Source organism: Bufo gargarizans, chromosome 3 (genome assembly GCF_014858855.1).
Source record: "Bufo gargarizans isolate SCDJY-AF-19 chromosome 3, ASM1485885v1, whole genome shotgun sequence".
NCBI lineage: Eukaryota > Metazoa > Chordata > Amphibia > Anura > Bufonidae > Bufo > Bufo gargarizans.
Window position 1 is genome coordinate 550,863,221 of NC_058082.1, and position 22,607 is coordinate 550,885,827.

A 22,607-nucleotide genomic window follows, 5' to 3' on the forward strand; every position below is an offset into this window, starting at 1 on the left:
AGCAGCCCCCCGATCGGAGAGGGAGGGAGCTCCTTGCGCTGTTAACCTTTTCCATACAGCGGTCCGTACGGACCGCTGCATGGAAAGGGTTAAACGGCTGACATCGCATCACCGATGTCAGCCGTTTATACCAGGGTGCCAGCAATGTGCTGGCACCCTGGTATAACCCACTAGACGCCAACGATTATGCAATGGGAGGCGGGCGGGGGATCGCGATCCCGCCTGCCGCACCGCCCGCCTCCCGCAACGCCCCCACTGCCTGCGACACCCCCCCTGCACCACCCGCCGCCATCAAATCATGCAGGGGTGCAGGGGGGGGGCGCAATATTGATTTTAGGCACTCTGAAGTTTCTGATCCCCGCGGTCAGGGACCGCGGGGATCAGAAACTGCAAAAAGCGCAGCAAACCGCAGGTCTGAATTGACCTGCGGTTTGCTGCGATCGCCGACACGGGGGGGTCAAATGACCCCCCCCTGCATTGTTACGGGATGCCGGCTGAATGATTTCAGCCGGCGTCCCGTTCCGATTAACCCCCGCGGCGCCGGAATGCAGATTTTAAGTCAGGACGTACCGGTACGTCCTCGGTCCTTAAGGACTCGGGAAATAGGGCGTACCGGTACGTCCTCGGTCCTTAAGGGGTTAAAGGGTATCCAAAGTACAAAACATGCCCCCCAATGCCCAGATCCCTTATATAAATTAAATTTACCCCGCTCCTCAGCACCCACGGCGATCCTGATCCCTGCACAGTCTCCGCTGCCTCTCCATGTGCAATGAGCAGGACACTAGTACAATGGCCAATGATGCAGTGGGTCAGGATATGTGTATATAAGTTTATAGTTTGTTCGGGACGCCAATTGCAGCTTGCGCAGGGACTGTAGCAGGGCCCTTTAAGATGTTATCACTCACGTACCAGGTGAGGAATGCCAGAGGGGGATAATGTCTCTGTATAGCAGATATGGTAGTGTCAACGGTGTCTCCTACCTTGGTACGGATGGACTCCTGGATCTTGGCTCACTTGCAATAAATTGAGTGTTGCTAGTAGGAGTAACTGAGGAACTTTGGTAGCCGTAAATGAGATCCAGACTTGAAATATAATCCAACTTGTCTTTACTGAATGGCAGCTTTAAATCCATACGAGTTACAGCAATAGTCTTGGGTCCCAGCAGGTATTGGCTCAGTATCTCTTCTGCTTCTATACTATGTGCCTGGAAAATCTGGCAGGTATCTATCTTCTGCTCTGTCTGTCTTCTGCTTGGTATGGGCCTGACTAGCTGAGGAGGAATTTGGCTTCTCCTGGACTCTGGATATGTACTCACAGGACTGCTCGCAGGGTATGATGTCGCCCTGGAGATCTGTAGTTCTGGAGGGTTGCTTGCTTGTCACCAGCTGAGGTAGAGAACTCAGGCTGGGAAGAGTGATCCTTGGCCTCAGCCGAGGCTGGATCCTAGGTTGGGATCCCTGTAACTGGGAGCTCCTACCAACACAACCTTCCCCAGCAGGGGTGGCTGGTACACACTGACTAGAACTTCCTTCTTCTCCTCATGAGACAGGACATGGGCACATCCTACTTCTGCTCAGACAGGGGAGACTAGGCTGGAATGAACTATTCCAGGCCTACATATACTAAACTGACTATATACCTGATCACACATTGCCGCCACCTGCTGGTGTACAGGGAAATTACAGCATAATATATGAAACAGGCAAATGCAAAGTTAGATTACACAAGATGGCAATAAATATACACTTAACATGTTGTAGCAGGGAGACAGTTTAGTAACATACTCTGGGATGTTACACATGCTGCGCAGGTCAAAACATCTGGCGATGGGGAGGAGCAGCTAATAGCAGGTCGCGACGGGGACGAGACTCGCTAGTGTCACCCGCGATGCTAGGGAGGCTCGTCTCTCTGTTGTGGCCTGCTATTGGCGGCTCCATCCGTCACCGAATGTTTTGATCCGCACGATGGGGAGATGCAGGTGCCAGGGAGCTGGATAAGTATAATCTATATGAGGGGCCCGGGCATTGGGGGGCATGTTTTATACTTTAAAAAGTGTCAACATATTTAATACAGTTGTAAATTTGCTTTTAACTAAATACATTTCTCTCACTATGGCGATGATTGTCAAATGTTTCTGCCTGCAGCAGCATTATATTGCATTCCTGTCGTGGTCAAAATCTCACTCAATTGTCTATTTTTTACTTGCAGATGCACAATTTTTTGGTCTGACGGATCCCAGATACTGTTACCTTTTGGATGGGATATTATTTTTTTATTCGATCATTGTTACTGCGCTTTTCTTTAGAGAGAAGGTAAGGACCATTATTTATTTTAAAAGTTGCAAACTTATAAGGTTAAACTGGAAAGCAACATGTCTCCAAGTTTAAAGGAATCTGTCCTGCAGATGATTCAGTTCATAATTATTAATTAAATTATCTAAATTAAATTTCCATGTAATACACAATAACACAAATATTCTAGTACATAGGAGGCAGTATTACAGTAGTTATATTCTTGTACATAGGAGGCAGTATTATAGTAGTTATATTCCTGTACATAGGAGCAGTATTATAGTAGTTATATTCTTGTACATAGGAGCAGTATTATAGTAGTTATATTCTTGTACATAGGAGCAGTATTATAGTAGTTATATTCTTGTACTTAGAAGGCAGTATTATAGTAGTTATATTCTTGTACATAGGAGGCAGTATTATAGTAGTTATATTCTTGTACATAGGAGGCAGTATTATAGTAGTTATATTCTTGTACATAGGAGACAGTATTATAGTAGTTATATTCTTGTACATAGGAGCAGTATTATAGTAGTTATATTCTAGTACATAGGAGCAGTATTATAGTAGTTATATTCTTGTACATAGGAGCAGTATTATAGTAGTTATATTCTTGTACATAGGAGCAGTATTATAGTAGTTATATTCTAGTACATAGGAGCAGTATTATAGTAGTTATATTCTTGTACATAGGAGCAGTATTATAGTAGTTATATTCTTGTACATAGGGGCAGTATTATAGTAGTTCTATTCTTATACATAGGAGCAGTATTATAGTAGTTATATTCTTATACATAGGAGTAGTATTATAGTAGTTATATTCTTGTATATAGGAGCAGTATTATAGTAGTTATATTCTTATACATAGGAACAGTATTATAGTAGTTATATTCTTGTACATAGGAGCAGTATTATAGTAGTTATAGTCTTGTACATAGGAGCAGTATTATAGTAGTTCTATTCTTATACATAGGAGCAGTATTATAGTAGTTATATTCTTATACATAGGAGTAGTATTATAGTAGTTATATTCTTGTATATAGGAGCAGTATTATAGTAGTTATATTCTTATACATAGGAACAGTATTATAGGAGTTATATTCTTGTACATGGGAGCAGTATTATAGTAGTTATATTCTTGTACATTACATAGGAGCAGTATTATAGTAGTTATATTCTTGTACATTACATAGGAGCAGTATTAGACTAGTTATATACTTGCACATTTGAACAGTATTAATTAATATATTGTTAGTGGTTACTAAGACACATAGTGTAATCTGTCAGTGGCGTGTTACAGAGCAGGAGGAGCTGAGCAGATTGATATTTGCAGTCATTGACAAAAAAAAAGAAAATAATTACGTATGCACACATGGTGAACAGGCTCCGGCCGGCTCAGACAGACACCAGTACAGAGGAATATTTGATCCACTGACAAGCACGAGCAGCTCCCACAGTTTCAGTGTCACCATCCAGACACAGGTGGCCCCTTCATTACACCCCAATCTAGAGGCCATATCCATTTTTTTTCCTCCATAAATTTCTCCTTTCCTCTAATATTGTAAGTACATTTGTTATCATTACAGTCACACATAGAAGGTTTCATCCCAACATCCTCTTCTTGTGAGCTTATTTTTTGTGTAGTTTTATGCCAGATTTAGTTTAACTTGTACTTTATAATTTTAAGTGCCTGATCTCTCTATACTGAGGAGTCCAGTGGGTGGTCTTATTAGTGCCTGATCTCTCTATACTGAGGAGTCCAGTGGGTGGTCTTATTAGTGCCTGATCTCTCTATACTGAGGAGTCCAGTGGGTGGTCTTATCAGTGCCTGATCTCTCTATACTGAGGAGTCCAGTGGGTGGTCTTATCAGTGCCTGGTCTCTCTATACTGAGGAGTCCAGTGGGTGGTCTTATCAGTGCCTGATCTCTCTATACTGAGGAGTCCAGTGGGTGGTCTCATCAGTGTCTGATCTCTCTATACCGAGGAGTCCAGTGGGTGGTCTTATCAGTGCCTGATCTCTCTATACTGAGGAGTCCAGTGGGTGGTCTTATCAGTGCCTGGTCTCTCTATACTGAGGAGTCCAGTGGGTGGTCTTATTAGTGCCTAATCTCTCTATACTGAGGAGTCCAGTGGGTGGTCTTATCAGTGCCTGGTCTCTCTATACTGAGGAGTCCAGTGGGTGGTCTTATTAGTGCCTAATCTCTCTATACTGAGGAGTCCAGTGGGTGGTCTTATCAGTGTCTGATCTCTCTATACTGAGGAGTCCAGTGGGTGGTCTTATCAGTGTCTGATCTCTCTATACTGAGGAGTCCAGTGGGTGGTCTTATCAGTGTCTGATCTCTCTATACTGAGGAGTCCAGTGGGTGGTCTTATCAGTGCCTGATCTCTCTATACTGAGGAGTCCAGTGGGTGGTCTTATCAGTGCCTGATCTCTCTATACTGAGGAGTCCAGTGGGTGGTCTTATCAGTGCCTGATCTCTCTATACTGAGGAGTCCAGTGGGTGGCCTTATTAGTGCCTGATCTCTCTATACTGAGGAGTCCAGTGGGTGGTCTTATTAGTGCCTAATCTCTCTATACTGAGGAGTCCAGTGGGTGGTCTTATCAGTGTCTGATCTCTCTATACTGAGGAGTCCAGTGGGTGGTCTTATCAGTGTCTGGTCTCTCTATACTGAGGAGTCCAGTGGGTGGTCTTATCAGTGCCTGGTCTCTCTATACTGAGGAGTCCAGTGGGTGGTCTTATCAGTGCCTGGTCTCTCTATACTGAGGAGTCCAGTGGGTGGTCTTATCAGTGTCTGGTCTCTCTATACTGAGGAGTCCAGTGGGTGGTCTTATTAGTACCTGATGGATATTATTTCTATAAAATGTACCAGATGATTCCCATATCACTCTGCTCAGCTCCTCCTGCTCTGCGACACGCTGCTCGCTTTCTTAAGGTGGCCATACACAAGATTAAAGCCCGCTGGAATGGCCAATTTCAGCCATTCTGGCCGACTGTTTGAGAAACTAGCTCGAACGAGCATTCGCAACCACTGAGAATGTAATCTGCTGTGCTGGAAACTTTGGCTGTTCATCGGCACTGCAGCGGATCATTATCTCAAATGTCTGGCCAGCTTTACTGTGACCGTTTTTCTGAAACGTTTCTCACTTTGTTTATTGCGTTCACTGTATATTTAACATTTCTATGGTTTATTCAGCTGATAAAGCGAGGTCCAGTGAACGGTGATGAGAGGGCAGAACAGACGTACAGCGTGAGTATCACCGACGCTTCACCTTTAATGACCACCTAGTCACGTCCTTGAGGTTCTGCCAAGTGTCTGAGGTTTGAGACCCCAGGTGGCCCCCACCATCATATAGCATCTAAAGAAAACCCAACTGGTAAAAGGGCCAGAAGTAAAGCCCCCAATGGTCCAGAAAAGTGAAGGTATAGGAGCTCCATCCTCGTCTTACCCGACGGTTCTGGTTATTAGGAAACAAGGGCTCGGGGTAATTTATCAGAATGTTGCTCCTGACACCAGCCCCACATACATATAAGGTGTCCTACCCCCATATAACACCGATCTTCTCACTATTTCCAGAAACTTCAAAATCGTGGCCAAGAGGCTTATGATAAGATCAATATTGCTGGAAATGCAGAAAAAGTAATGACCAGAGTAAGTAACTAATAACCTCTACATTGTACATGAGTATATTATCCATCTACATCATCCATCATGTATATATCTCACTGGTTTTTATCTCTCTCTTTCATATCTTACTTCCTATTAAAAAAGGCCGCCACATCTGAGCTGTAAACCACCAATATCTCTGTGATGAAACGAACATAATCCCCAAACTTTTGCTGCTGCCATAGCTCCTAACTTACAAATAGATGGCTAGTTTTATGTGTCATGTGGAAATCTCCTTTAAAGGGGTTGTGGCACCTTTAAATGTTATTTTAATATAATTCACAGTGAAAAAATAGTTACTTTGTTACAAATATGCTCCAGCTGTGAGATATTCTCTTTACCGCATTATAATGGAAACCTTTGCTGTTTAATCTGTTTAGCAATGTGCATGACCACCTACGAAAGTGGTTGCACATGCTCAGTTTAATCCTTCAACTGCTACCAGTCATATCTACTGTCAGAAGCTGTGACATTAACAGAGAGCTGCAGCAGAAAGGACACACCTCCTGAGCTGTTATAGGGAGAGAGCTGCAGCAGAAAGGACACACCTCCTGAGCTGTGATAGGGAGAGAGCTGCAGCAGAAAGGACACACCTCCTGAGCTGTTATAGGGAGAGAGCTACAGCAGAAAGGACACACCTCCTGAGCTGTGATAGGGAGAGAGCTGCAGCAGAAAGGAGACACCTCCTGAGCTGTGATAGGGAGAGAGCTGCAGCAGAAAGGACACACCTCCTGAGCCGTGATAGGGAGAGAGATGCAGCAGAAAGGATACACCTCCTGAGCTGTGATAGGGAGATGGCTGCTGTAGAAAGGAGACACCTCCTGAGCTGTGATAGGGAGAGAGCTTCTGTAGAAAGGAGACACCTCCTGAGCTGTGATAGGGAGATGGCTGCTGTAGAAAGGAGACACCTCCTGAGCTGTGATAAGGAGAGAGCTGCTGCAGAAAGGACACACCTCCTGAGCTGTGATAAGGAGAGAGCTGCTGCAGAAAGGACACACCTCCTGAGCTGTGATAGGGAGAGAGCTACAGCAGAAAGGAGACACCTCCTGAGCTGTGATGGGGAGAGAGCTACAGCAGAAAGGAGACACCTCCTGAGCTGTGATAGGGAGAGAGCTGCAGCAGAAAGGAGACACCTCCTGAGCTGTGATGGGGAGAGAGTTACAGCAGAAAGGAGACACCTCCTGAGCTGTGATAGGGAGAGAGCTGCTGCAGAAAGGAGACACCTCCTGAGCTGTGATAGGGAGAGAGCTGCTGCAGAAAGGAGACACCTCCTGAGCTGTGATAGGGAGAGAGCTGCTGCAGAAAGGAGACACCTCCTGAGCTGTGATAGGGAGAGAGCTGCAGTGGAAAGGAGACACCTCCTGAGCTGTGATAGGGAGAGAGCTGCAGTGGAAAGGAGACACCTCCTGAGCTGTGATAGGGAGAGAGCTGCAGTGGAAAGGAGACACCTCCTGAGCTGTGATAGGGAGAGAGCTGCAGTGGAAAGGAGACACCTCCTGAGCTGTGATAGGGAGAGAGCTGCAGTGGAAAGGAGACACCTCCTGAGCTGTGATAGGGAGAGAGCTGCAGTGGAAAGGAGACACCTCCTGAGCTGTGATAGGGAGAGAGCTACAGCAGAAAGGAGACACCTCCTGAGCTGTGATAGGGAGAGAGCTGCTGCAGAAAGGACGCTCCCCTCCAAGCTGTGATAGGGAGAGAGTTGAATCAGAAAAGATACACACCGCTAGCTGTTATAGGGAGAGAGCTTCAGCAGAAAGGACATACAGTGGATATGAAAAGTCTACACACCTCTGTTAAAATGTCAGGTTTCTGGGCTGAAAAAAATTTAGACAAAGATAAATCATTTTAGAACTTTTTCCACCTTTAATGTGACCTATAAACTGTACTACTCGATTGAAAAACAAACTGAAATCTTTTAGGTGGAGGGAAGAAAACAAAAAAAAACTAAAATAATGTGTTTGCATAAGTGTGCACACCCTCTTATAACTGGGGATGTAGCTGTGTTCAGAATTCATCAATCACATTCAGAATCCTGTTACATAGGAGTCAGCATACACCTGCCATCGTGTAAAGTGCCTCTGATTAACCCCAAATAAAGTGCAGCTGCTCTAGTTGGTCTTTCCTGAAATTTTCTTAGTCGCCTCCCAATAGCAAAATGGGGTAGAGGGGCAAGATGAAAGCCTTTTCTTACCAAGAAAAACATTTAAGCCAGGCTACATTGTGCAAAAACTCATCTGAAGTCTCCCAAAAGCATGTGGGAAAAGGTGTTATGGTCTGATGAAACCAAGGGTGAACTTTTTGGTAATTCCAAAAGATATGTTTGGCCCAAAAACAACCCCATCCCCACAGTGAAGCATGGTGGGGGCAGCATCATGCCAAGGGGCTGTTTTTCTTCAGCTGGAACTGGGGCCTTAGTTAAGCTGGAGGGAATTCTGAACAGTTCCAAATACCAGTCAATATTGGCCCAAAACCTTCAGGCTTCTACTAGAAAGCTGAACATGAAGAGGAACTTCATCTTTCAGCATGACAACGACCCAAAGCATACATCCAAATCAGCAAAGGAATGGCTTCACCAGAAGAAGATTAAAGTTTTGGAATGGCCCAGCCAGAGCTCAGACCTGAATCCGATTGACAATCTGTGGGGTGATCTGAAGAGGGCTGTGCCCAGGAGATGCCCTCGCAATCTGATTTGGAGTGTTTTTGCAAAGAAGAGCGGGCAAATCTTGCCAAGTCAAAATGTGCCTGATAGACTCATACCCAAAAAGACTGAGTGCTGTAATAACATCAAAAGGTGCTTCAACAAAAGTATTAGTTTGAGGGTGTGCACACTTATGCAAGCATATTATTTTATTTTTATATTTTTTCTTCCCTCCACCTAAAAGATTTCAGTTTGTTTTCAAATTGAGTTGTACAGTTTATAGGTCCCATTAAAGGTGGAAAAAGTTCTGAAATGATTTATCTTTGGGTCATTTTTTTTACATCACAGAAACCTGACATTTTAACAGGGGTGTGAAGACTTTTTATATCCACTGTACTCCCTGAGCTGCCAGCCTGAAGGGAATCCATAAATGGGAAGATCTCTGGTTCTAGCTTTGCAGACAGATGAAATGATTGAGACGATAGCCGAGCGCCTCTCAAACCTCAGGAGAGACTCCCATCAGTCTTCTGATTCCCAATGTGCCCCCGCCGTATGAAGGCGCGGACTACCCTCCTGTGATGTCTCACGTCTGGTACGGGCGCTGCAGGTACGAGGGGAGACATCACACGGCCACAGCCACCATGGAAAATAAACAACAAAAAGCTTTCTGGGTCTTTGAAGTGGCGAGCCTCGGCGACGGCGGCTTTGTACTCCAGGAGCAGAGCTTTATAGCCATTTCTGTCAATAAGTGATGTATTCTGAGCAGAGATGGGAGCAGCGACACATACAAATAAACCCGACTGCAGCTGCCGCCAGCGCCGAGACGAGAACCATACAGCCAATTATTTGGCCCAGGCGGGCGACAACAGGAGCCTGGGGATAAGGGTCTGTACAAAATCAGAGACATTGTACACAGAGATTGTGATTCCATGTGCTTTAAAGCGGATCTCTACCTTTTGTCAGAATGTTTTTAGGCCCAGCATTCTGTGCTGATTCATATACCTTTATGACGGTCAGAGCTGTAAATTCCCTGCATTGCCAGAGTATGAAATAAAACAAGTTCAGACTTCCTGCAGCCACCACTAGAGGGAGCTCAGGAGCGTACTGCAAACAACAGAATGTTGGGCTCCCCCTAGTGGTCGCTGCATGCAGTCCACATTACAGCATTTCACTCTTAAGTCTACGCGGAGGATTTGGAACTATGTATCAGAAAGATACAGTCCTGAATGCTATAAAGATATATTAGGAAATTAATTCCTACAAAATGTTGGCCCTAAAAAGCACATGGTGTTAAACAGTAGAGGGCATTCATACGTTTTGCTTCAATACAGATGAAATAAACAATGAATACCTAAAAGGATTACATTGAATTAATTGGAAAAATAAATCCTACCGTTTTGTGTTGACAGCTCCTATTATGTCCTATGTGTCTCCATGGTTACAGACTACAAACAAACCCTGTTTGTAGTCTGGTCCTGGATCTTGAATAAAAAAAAAATGAATACAATATTTCAATAAAGGGGTTCTTCAGGATTTTGTAAAATTCGTCAGGGAGGAGGGTAAAATGAAATAAAATAATAGAAAACAAAAAACAAAAAAACCTTACTCACCTTTATGTCTAGCTGGTCCTGCAGCACCGCTCCGGTCCCTGCCACTCCGATCCAATCCTATACCGATGCTGTCCTATTCATCGGTTCTGTGACTGCAATCACTGGCTTCAGTGGTAGTGTTGAGCGCGAATATTCGAATGGCGAATTTTTATCGCGAATATCGCCACTTCGAGAATTCGCAAAGATTTAGAATATAGTGCTATATATTGGTTATATCGAATATTCAGTATTTTTTTCCCATCTGATCACATGATTCCTCTCTGCTTCTTGCTTGTGGGCCAATGAGAAGGAAGCAACGTCAAGTTCACAACAACACTTAGTGCACCAATCAGTAATCTGTACTCAGACCCGCTAAAATGGGAAGTTGCGAAAAAATATTCTAATCACTGCCGATTAGCGCAATCGCAAATATATTGGAGCACTTGACTCTATCTGCATATAAAGCTGGTCTAATGTAATGTTCTACCGTGTCAACCATTTTCTCCAGTCTCAGGAAAAAATAGCAGCTTGAAAAATGTAGCCAAAGTGACCCACGCCTGTATTTCGCGTTACGAATTCGCATTACGCGATTTTTACATTGACGATTTTTCGCATTTAATAAAATATCGAATTCTCGAATATATGACGAATATTCTACAAAATATTAGAATATAGCCGCTGCTGCTCATCACTCTTCGGTGGTCACGGGGCATGAATGGCATGTCACTGCTGAGGCCAGTGATTGGCTGCAGTGGACATGATGATGCATGACACATGAGCGCTGCAGGTGCAGTAGGGATCAGGGGGCTTTACCTATACTTGGACATATAACGCTCACCAGCAATATCCTAGCAGTGTAAGTGGTTTCAGCCCCGCGCAGTGACATCCATGCATTTCTCTCCTGTGCGAGTGACTTCCTGTGAACTACATCAGCATCTATCACATCCCTTCTAATACCTCTCAGCCGACTCCTCACTCACCTTCACCTTCTTTGGTTCTGTCCAGTACTGATAAAGATATCACGTCTGCCCTATGGGACTGCAGTGATATAGTAGGTGAAGGTCTCTTCATGGACCGCTCCGGTGGGTACCACAGCCACACAGGCAGATTGCAGCAGCAGGATCCACACTAAGGCCTCTTTCACACAACCGGTTTTTTCTTCCGTTTACGGGCCGTTTTTTGCCTTCCGTATACGGAACCATTCATTTCAATGGTTCAGGGTAAAAACCCGGAATGTACTCCGTATGCCTTCCGTTTCCATCTCCGTGGCTCCATTCAAGTCAATGGGTCCGCAAAAAAAAAAACTGAACACATACGGAAATGCATCCGTATGTCTTCTGTATCCGTTCAGTTCCGTTTTTGCGGAACCATCTTATGAAAATTGTATGCCCTGCCCAATTTTTTCTATGTAATTACTATATATGGCATACGGAAAAAACGGAAACAGAAACAAAAAAACGGAACAACGGTTCTATGAAAAACGGACTGCAAAAGCCATACGGTCGTGTGCAATAGGCCTAAGTGTTCAAGGCTAGCCAGGCTGTTGCGCATCGAGTACAATGGCAGTAGGTGAGTAGTCCCTTGTCTGTAGGGCATCACCTCTACTGTACGGTCCTACCCACATGCCCATGCTCTCCTCCCGCCACAGATATCTGTGATGTAGCTAGAGGAGGGACACAGGAAGGCAATGGCCCATTGCTTTTAGGCAGCTTCTTATCTGTTAGTGCTGTTTGCAGAATCTCCAGTGTATTCCGATGAGATGCAGCTTCACACCGCTCTACCGCTTGTAAGGGTGAGAAACCCATCACAAGCAGGAGGCAGGAGAGACAGGCTGAAGCTGCATCACACAGGAATACACAGACTCTGCAATGTGAGTTAGGGGTTCAGCGATGTATGTCACCGATATACATAGGACTCGTGACACAGCAAGGGTAGGGTTATGAGACACCGTCTCCTCAGTTTCTGCAAAGCCAGAAGCATGATGGCAAATGTTGGCTGAATGATGAGAGCCATATCTAAAGAGAAGGAATCAAAATAGCAGACAGCCCTCAGCATAGCATGAAAAATCATTATAATGTATTTACTTGCTGTGTAATAATCATCTCTGGTTTCTCCTGCAGCAGATGAAGAGTCCGGATAATTCCGTCTATCACGTAAGTATCCTGGGCGACGATATGGAAGATCTTTGTAATAAGCGGTGGATCATGTGGAGGGGAGGAGGTTGGGAGAAACGGGAACAATGCTGTGATGTTTCTTTAAGAATCTTCCAGAAAGGGATAGAATATTCTGTGGCACTATCCTCGGTCACCACTGTACCCGGTGTCTCCCAAAAATATGTCCCTATCTGGCCGTGCACTAAATCATTGTCCAGGGATATTATAAGGAGGCCACAAGGGGTATGGGTCCCTGTTCTCATGACTGGTGGGACTCTAGTGGTAGGACCCCTAGTTATCTATAACGTATGACAGCCAGAATACTCGGTTAAAGACTATGGACACCTTTTTGGCAATTTTTTATGGTTGCATTTTACTCATTTTGGGCTAAAAAAATACGTTTTTCAATTGTTCGTTATTAAAAATGTTCAGCCGTTTTTGAGATACAAGGGTTGAAAAATCATTCTGTTTGCAGAGTAGCACTTCTCAGTCCCGTCAGCTGATGGCTCATGTGAATCCCTTGACTTGTAAAGATGCTGAATCATTTCCCATGTAACATTTCAGGGCCTGCAGAGAGACAAGATGAGCGATCCCTACAGCGACATCAGAGTCAAGCAGGTTGGTGCCATTTTTTGGCCTAATTTGTATAAATTGGGATAATTCTGTGTTAGCGGTTCGGTTTTGGAATATTGGGGTAAATCATTTAGAACTTGATGTTTTAACTGTATTTTCGGAGCAAATGATCAGATGTAAGAAATCTGGACGGAGGCATTTTATCATCTCTGGGGAGGTGCGCTTGTCCACGAGTTGCGGTAAAATTGTGGGACCACCGTGACAGGACTTCAGTGGTGTCGCTGGGAAAACAAAACAAGGCAAGCAACCTTGTGAGGGTGACAAAAGTCCGGCCCAGTGAAGGTGCTACACCTCACCTGCAGTCGCGTCACCTTGTAGCCCTAGGGCTGGAAATAACCGACGCGGGCTGTAATTTTGCATTGTCGCACACAGAAAACGCAGTCCTCTGCTAGTTTGTAAAATGCCTTTTAAGTGGTTGACCCAGATTTAACCCTTTCTGATAGGTGGGGGTCTGACTGCTGAGACCCCCACCCATCCCCAGAATAGGGGCCCTGTGCCCCCTCGTATCAAAGAGCAACAGTCGAGCATGCGCACTGAGGCTCCCTTCTTGTCTATGGTATAGCGGAGCGTTGTACTCAGCTTCTCAGCGGAGACCAAACATTTATGACTTATCCTGTGCAAAGGGGACAAGGTTTAAATCTTGGGACTACCCCCTTTAACCCCTTCATGACAGCGGCAGAAGTTGGGTCTTTAAAGGCGGCGCCCGCTGCACTTGCCTAGTCGCCGGGTTTCTGCTGTTTTAAACAGCAGACACCCAGGGCTAATGTCTACGATCGGCGATAACACCGATCGCAGTCATTTATTCCTTCAGATGCCATGGTCAATGGTGACTGCGGCATCTAAGAAAATCAGGGGGGGGGCGATCATAGTCTGCGATAGGCTGGGTCTCTCTGCTATTGTAGTGGTTCCACATAGCAAATCTGCCATGAATTGCAATGTAAGGGAGACGGAATGTAGAAATTGCTTCCCATAGTCAGCGAGGGTGACATAAAAAAATTAAATTATATATATAAATTCAAAATCACCCCCTTTTTTCCCATTATAAAAATAAATAAAATAAAACACCATAGTCATCACTGCATCCAAAAATGCCCGAACTATTAAAATCTAAACATATTTATTCTGTATAGTGAACCCCATAATGGAAAAAAGAAATCAAAAAGGCTGATTCACCATTTTTTCGTCACTTCAACTCCTCAAACAAATTGAATAAAAAATTATCAAAACGTCAAACAGACTACAAAATAGTAGCAATAAAAACTACAGATCCCCCCGGAAAAAATGAGCCATTACAAAGCTGTCGACATAACTATAAAAAAAGATATGAGGATCAGAATATGGCGATGAAAAGGAAATTTTTTTTTCCAAAGTTTACTTTTTTTTTCAGTACTAAAAACGCAATAAAAACTATATAAATGTGGCATCGCTGTAATCTTACTGACCCAAAGAATGAGGAGAATAGGTCGGCTTTACCGTACAGTGAATGCCATAAAAACAAACCTCAAAACTGTGGCAACATTGCATTTTTTCCCAATTCCACCTCATTTGGATTTTTTTTCCAGCTTCCCACAACATCGTATGCGATATTAAATGGTGCCATTAGAAAGTAAACCTGTCCTGCAAAAAAAACAAGCCCAAATATGTCCATGTGAATGGAAAAATATAAAAAGTTACGACTCCGGGAAGGCAGGGAGTAAAAAAAACAAAAAAAAAAAACGGAGGCACAAAAACGGAAAATGCTCTGGGGCTGAAAGGGTTAAGGGATTTTCCAATCATGTCAATAAATCCTAATCATTATATAATAAAAAGTTCAGCATCTCTCCAAAATAATCTGTGTTTCAATTCCTCACCATTGTTTCAAGATCCCTGCTTGCTGCCAGCGACTGAAAGGCTGAGCAAAACTTTGGGTTTGTTAGAATTGCATCGGATACAATGTAACAATCTATCAGGACAGAGGAGGGATCTGCGATGGGTTTACACTGTAGCAAACCCTCAGCTGTGAGATGTATCAGGTGTGTGCAGCTTTTGGGTGTAAATAAGAATGTTTGTGTTGAATGACAGCTAGCAGAGATCTTGAAATGAAAAGGAATTGAAACAAGTACCGGTATTAAAAAAAACAAAAAACGGCAGAACTTTTTTATAAAACGTACACCATTCAGGAATGGCGTGTTTAGCACTTGCCCGATATATTCCTGCGCGGCTCCATAGATATAGGCGGTGTTGTGCCGGCGTAGAGCAGTAGTGGGAGCAGCATTCAGGCGGTGACTGTGGTATATGGCGCTGTATTGGGAGGCGGTGTTGTTACAGTGTATTATTATTATTAGGGCATAAAGCACAGTGTGTTATGTGCGGCCTGTGCCCGCCGCTGCCAGCTCTCCGAGGTGCAGTTTGTTCAGTGAGGCAGCAGATGGCACAGCGGGCACGAGCTGCAGACGTAGAATATCTGCACCGTCTGCTTTGTTCCTCCGGAGGCAATGAGAAAATACTGCGCTGTCTGCACGCCTGATATCAGCTGCAGAGGGCAGCCTGCTGGTACTTGTAGTTCTACCGAATAATCACTGCAGGGCGGAACTGTGACTTCTTATATCTAGAAGAACACCCCCCCCCCCCCAGGGCAACGCTTTTTTAACCCCTTAACGTCCAATATGTAGGAGCAAAGCCCACACCCTACACAGCGGCTGTTAAGCCTCACTCACAGGTCAGTGCTCCACGGACAGCACACGTCCCCATTCACATTGGCGTTTTTTTTAGCACGGATGCATGCTCTATTCACGGATAAATCACGCCCATTTTAGTCTACGGGTCCGTGAAAACCACGGATGCAACACGGACGCCATCTGTAGGAAGAGATGCTTTGAACACAGTGTCCGTAAAACACAGATGACACCCGGACCCAACTCACTGACCCCCTTTTACATGGATTTAAGCACGGACACGAACGTGTGAATGAGGCTTTACACAACCGACACCTGGCCGCAGCGGCTGGGGTGTGAGATGACTGAGAACTTAGATGCTTCAGTCAGTAGCACAGTGTTTGAGCAGTCCGATGCGCGCGCGCGTCCCCCCCCTACGACCCAATCACGTGGGCTTAGTAAAAGGCACTGGGCCTGCCATCTCACTGCAGGGGCAGGGCGTAATAGGATGTGTGGTGTAGGATTCAAGCCTCATTTATAACTAACAAAATAAAAGAAAATTATTTATATCGTCATGCAAATTTTTATTTTTTTTATTTTATATCATTGGTTTACGCCAAAACAAAAACAAAAATAAAAAGGCAGAATTGCCCTTTTTAGGCCACAACACTCCACCAAAAACTGAAACAGAAAGTGTTTGAAAAGCCATAACCTCAGTGCCCTAAAATGGTACCTACAAAAACTACAGCTCATCCGGCAACAAACCGGCCCTGACACAGCTCTATAGATGGAGATATAAAAAAAATGCATAAAAGAATATAAAAATATATAAAATAAAAACAAAATAAAATGTAAAAATAAAAAGCCCTGACAGCTCTGTAAATGGAGAAATAAAAAAAGGCATAAAAATGTATGAAAATATATAAACTAAATAAAAAAAATTACAAAAAAAGCCCCGACACCGTCCTGTAGATGGAAATATAAAACATAGCAAAATATATAAAATAAAAAAAAGGAAAGAAAACCTGGCAGCTCTGTAGGTGGAGAAATAAATAAAATAAATAAATATTTAATAAAAACAAATAAAATATTACTAAATATATAAAATAAAACATTTATTAAAAAAATCCCTAAAGCTCCGTAGATGGAAAAAAACAAACTAAAAATATATACAATAAAAACAAAAAAAATGAAAATATTTAAACTAAAAAAATTAATCAAATAAAAATGTATAAAATATCTAAACTAAAAATTATTGGCTTTCATATACTGGTGATAATCCACACATTTTTGATAATTATTTAAAATCGTAAAACCTGAGGGGGGAAAAAACAAAACTTAATTTGATAAATCGCTAGAATCGTACTGACCTGCAGAATAAAGATCGTGTCATTTCTATTGTGTTTTTATTTTACAGTTTCCCAATGCATTATATGGGACATTGGGGACAAATGATAACTTTTGCAACAAAATCCCCCCCCCCCAGAAATATAGGTATGACTAGCGATGCCGTTTTACGCCGCTCACCGGAATATTCTGGTATTCCTTCTATATACTACTCATAACCTTGGGTATATGAGCCCCACAATAGTCCTCGCACCGTCAGGCCCTTATAGCTGCTGTATGGATGGGATCTATGGCACGTATGTCCTTGGCGACAGCCGCGTCTTTCCAAACCCCCCCCCCCCCCATATTGTCTTATGAACAGAAGATGTAGGAAAACAAAAAATAGAACACCCTCTGCGAGTCATTAAAGCTGCGATGATCCGATTTCCTCCTGAGAGGCCATATTGGGTTGCCTAGAAATTCAGATCAATAAATCTCGGCTCTCCCTGGACAGTCGGATGCTCATTTCTCTCCTGCGAGTCTCATCAATCGCGGCGCTGACGCGTTTCACAGCTCAAACCCCTCCTGGAGCAGAAGACAAACCCCGTCCCTCCTCGCACAGGCTGCTTCTGTTTTGTCTTTATAAAGACAGAAAAGTCATAAATTGAAGGTTTTCTGTAGAAAAAAATAATAAAAGATGGAGGGCAGGGGTCAGCAGCTGCCAACTGTTGGGAAACTACAACTCCCAGCATGATCTGTTCACTTCTAGGGGCGTTCTCACTACAGTCAAGCAAGTGTGCATGCTAGGAGTTGTAGTTGTACAGCAACTAGGTTACCGACCCCTAATTCTTCTGTGTGTGTCCTAGAAGATAGGCACTTGCCACCTCCTCCTCAGACCCGTCTCAGGCTGTAAGGCTGCTGTCTGGAGACCCACTAAACCCTACACCAGGTATCCTCAAAAACTGCGGCCCTCCAGCTGTTGTAGAACTACAACTCCCACAATGCCCTGCTGTAGGCTGATACCTGTAGGCTGTTCAGGCATGCTGGGAGTTGTAGTTTTGCAACAGCTGGAGGGCCGCAGTTTGAGGATGCCTGCCCTACGCCTTGACTAAGCCGCCCCCCCCCAGTCAGTCAGTCATCTTCCAGCCAAACATGGAAAGGATGAGGCGCAAATTAACCCCTTTCTCTGCCAGATTTTTTAAAATCTACGTGTTCTGTCCCTTTAAATGCAGAGGGAGGTTTAAAAGCAATAACGGCTCTGGCGCCCAGGATCCTACTGCAGACAGATCTGTCATAGAGCTCCCCCTAGTGGTGAGCAGAATAGTGATTATAATCAACCTGAAGTCTTCATTTCTGATTGGAAACGTTAAAACTTTTATTATTTTATTTTTTAAACATTACTATGCAGCAACGTGATATTTATCAAATCACACAAAACAAAAAAGAAATGAGTTTATCCGATTCCTAACATCTTAATTTCATACATGAATGTTTATTTTTCTTATAAATGTAACCTGTACCAAGAAAACAGACATTCACCGAGATATTTGTTCGGCACAAAGTTACCCTGTTCCTCCGTATTGTCAGGGTAATAAACAACCTGTAATTTTCCCACGCAACAGTGAGGAAAATCTCCCGGGGGAATATCACAGGTTTTACTGGAGAATGAAATTGAAAGTAATGTATTTGTGAAAGTGAATCCGGGGATCAGAATGAAAAGTGAAAGTCGGCTGTTTACTGTTAATTACAAGAAACCCGAGAGCAGATTGTAACTGACGGCAAACACCGAGATCAGTACAAGAGAGCAATCCAATATCACACATCTAATTATCTGTCTATTATCTATCTACAGCGCCTCTTGAAAAAGTATTCATACCCCTTGAACTTCTGCCTATTTTTTTTTCACATTACACCCACAAACTTAAATGAACTTTATAGGGATTTTATCTGATAGACCAACACAAAATAGTGAGTGTGTGTGTAAAATGAAAAGAAAATACTATGTTTTCCATTTTTTTTATAAATATAAATCTGAAATGTGTGGCCCCCTGCACTGTGATACCCCTAAATAATATCCAACTGCCTTCAGAAGTCACCTAATTAGTAAACAGAGTCTATCTGTATGTAAGGTATTCTCGTGAAAAAACTGCAGCTGTTCTGTGAAGGCCTCAGAGGTTTGTTAGAGAATATTAGTGATCGAACAGCATCATGAAAACCAGGGAACACACCAGACAGGTCAGGGATAAAGTTGTAAAGCAGGGTTAGGTATAAAACATCTCACGGAGCGCTGTTAAATTTATCATCTGAAAATTGAGGGAGTATGGCACAACTGCAAACCTACCAAGCATGGTCCTCTCCACCTAAACTGACAGTCCAGGGAAGGAGAACACTCATTAGAGAAGCAGCCAAGAGGCTAATGGTCACTCTGGAGGAGCTGCAGAGATCCAAAGCTAAGGTGGGAGAATCTGTCCACAGGACAACCATTAGTCGTGGGAAGAATAAAGCCATTTTTGAAAGCAAGCCATAAGATGTCCCGTATGCAGTTTGCCACAAGCCATATATGGGACACAGCAAACATGTGGAAGAAGGTGCTCTGGTCAGACGAGACCAAAGTTGAACTTTTTGGTATAAATGCAAAACGCCGTGTGTGGCAGAAAACTAACTGCACATGAGCCTAAACACACCATCCCCACCGCGAGACATGATGGTGGCAGCATCCTGCTGGGAGGGGGACAGGGAAGCTGGTCAGAGATGATGGGAAGATGGATAGAACTAATGACTGGGGTGGAGGTTCACCTTCCAGCAGGACAACGATCCCAAACATCCAGCCAGAGCTACAATGGAAGGGTTTAGATCAAAGCATATTCATGTGTTAGAACGGCCCAGTCACAGTCCAGACCTAAATCCCAAGGAGAATCTGGGGAAAGACCGGAAAATTGCTCGTTACAGACGCTCTCCGTCCAATCTGACTGAGCGCAAGCTATTTAAAAAAATAAAATAAAAAATAAAAATAAATGGGCAAAAATGTCAGCCTCTGGATGTGCAAGGCTGGTAGAGACACCCCCAAAAGACTTGCAGCTGTTATTGCAGTGAAAGGTGGTCCTACAAAGTATTGACTCAGGGGGCGGAATACAGAGGCACCCCACACTTTCCAGATTTTTATTTCAATTTTTTTTTGATAACCGTGTATCATTTTCTTTTCACACATACTTGCTACTTTGTGTTGGCCCATCACATAAAATCCCAATAAAATACATTGTGTGGAAACGCTCAAGGGGTATAAATACTTTTTCAAGGCACTGTATGTATCTCATATCTATGTCTCCCCCCCCCCCCATTGATAAATTACTCCTCACTGTTGTGCAGACCGCTCGCCTGGCCCCCCATCTCATACAGACTACTACCCAAGATCAGAGCAGTGTTAGGCCTAGTTCACCCGAACGTATGGCTTTTATCGTTTTTTGCGGTTCGTTTTTCACGGATCCGCTGTTCCGTTTTTGAGTTCCGTTGTGTTTCCGTTTCCTTTCCGTTTTTCCGTATGCCATGTACAGTATACATTAATTGCATAGAAATAATTGGGCTGGGCATAACATTTTCAATAGATGGTTCAGAAAAAACGGAACGGATACGGAAGACATATGGATGCATTTCCGTATGTGTTCCGTTTTTTTTGCGGACCCATTGACTTGAATAGAGCCACGGAACGTGATTTGCGGCCAAATATAGGACATGTTCTATCTTTCAACGGAACGGAAATACGGAAACGGAACGCATACGGAGTACATTCCGTTTTTTTGCGGAACCATTGAAATGAATGGTTCCGTATACGGAACACAAAAAAACGGCCCTTACACTCGCAAAAAAAAAAAAACGTTTGTGTGAACTAGGCCTTAGTGGTTGGGGATTCGGGGGTCTCCCACCATGTGGGAGCTGGGCCGTGGGGCAATGCTGCCAGAAGTCTGAATGAGGTCCAATCGGTTATTTGTAAACCATCGGTAAGATAGGACCTGAGTGACAGGGGCTTGGCTCTAACATCTGCCCCCAACGGGGTCGTCTTCTACTGGCCTTTGTTTTTTGTGCGTCAGAGCCGGAGTCTGGTCTCAAATCATTAGATAAAAGCCCACTTTCCTTGGGGTTCTCCATTGGTGCCCAACAGGCGTCAGATGTTTCCTAGGTCCATGGGTGGCCCTCTAGAGCAGTGTTTCCCAACCAGTGTGCCTCCAGCTGTTGCAAAACTACAACTCCCAGCATGCCCGCACAGCCAAAGGCTGTCAAGGCATACTGGGAGTTGTAGTTTTGCAACAGCTGGAGGCACACTGGTTGGGAAACACTGCTCTAGAGCCAAGGTGGACGAGTACCCCTCCATCAATTTAGTAGAGGCCGTCTAATGCAGATGACTATTTACATCTTGGAAGTGGCAACTGAATTTCTCCCGGCGCCGGCTGTGTCCGCCATCACCCGTGCAGTCATTGACATGTATCTGGATGTTTAAGACAACGGCCATGGCGCCGGTGATATATTACTGTACCTCACAGAGACCCATGTTCTTTTCTCCGAGAGGGGTGGGGGTGGGGGGGGGGGGGGGGAGTAAGACTTATTAACGAGGAGACGTTAGAACAATCATCTCAAAGTTCACGTTTCCTGATCCATCGCTTTCGAGTCTCTAAGAAAGAAAAATGTTCCTTGTCTAATCCCGGCCTCTTTATGTCCGGTGTTCTCTCCGCGCTCAGGCCGGAGATGGGGCCCCGGTGGGTTTACCTATTTATTTTGATAATGTCAGATACTTTGCTCGTATATATTTATAAAATAAAATGGCACGGCGCTGAGCGCTACCGGAGAACGCTCTTTATATCTCGCTGACACCCAGACAGAGCGCCAAGACGTTTATTGCAATGTACAACTATCAGGGGAAGGAGAGGAGCGCGGAAAAGCGAAAAAAAATAAAAGATACGAGGGAGGAAAGCGACGAGTAAAAAATATATAACAATGCTTTTCGGCTCTGGAGCCCCCGTCACGAGGCGGGCTGAGCTGCGGAGAACAGGCGGACGCCTTATGCCGGCTTAACCCTTTCATGTGGGACGTGGCACATACATTATAATTACTCTATAGGGGCCTTTACCCTCCCCCCCATTTATATAATTGCCTATGTGATGGATAAAAAGTGCTCGTGTATCATATTTCTATGCTGACCTCCACAACTTCACTGTAAAACATACCCATAAGGGTAGGAATGGAAATCAGCAGCAATCAGACTTCTGCCGCCGCTTATCTCAGGTGGCTTGAAGTTCGATTTCTCCATTCCCTGTTTACCTCCAGTCATCCTAGTTACGAGATCGTCAGCGAATCTAATGTTTACCACCAGCTTAAAGCGAATGTTCTCCTTTAAATGTGTGGATTAATTATCTTTATAATGGTCAGAGCTCCAATATGCTGATATTAGACATAGAGGTAAAAAGCTAAAATGCCAGCTACCCGCCGTCAGCACTAGGGGGAGCTCTCTGCCCACTGTTCCAGTATTGAGTTCAGTATGTAAACTGTATGCAGTGAGCTCCCTCTAGTGGTGGCTGCAGGCAGACAGGATTTGATTATTTATCTCTACGTCTGTGCAGGGGATTTGGAGCTCTGTATGACAAAAATTAAGCTCCTAGATTAAAAAAAATAAATAAGTGATGTTTTA

At 44.0% G+C, this 22,607-nt stretch overlaps 1 protein-coding gene across 1 annotated transcript in view; it reads left to right on the forward strand.

Annotated features, from left to right (window-relative positions):
* Positions 1–22,607, forward strand: part of CD247 (CD247 molecule) — a 107,419-nt gene that overhangs the window by 80,864 nt on the left and 3,948 nt on the right. Inside the window, exons 3-7 of the mRNA XM_044284115.1 lie at positions 2,209–2,312; positions 5,488–5,541; positions 5,869–5,943; positions 12,306–12,338; positions 12,903–12,956. Coding sequence (XP_044140050.1) covers positions 2,209–2,312; positions 5,488–5,541; positions 5,869–5,943; positions 12,306–12,338; positions 12,903–12,956 — 320 coding nt within the window. The remainder of the gene's footprint in view (positions 1–2,208; positions 2,313–5,487; positions 5,542–5,868; positions 5,944–12,305; positions 12,339–12,902; positions 12,957–22,607) is intronic.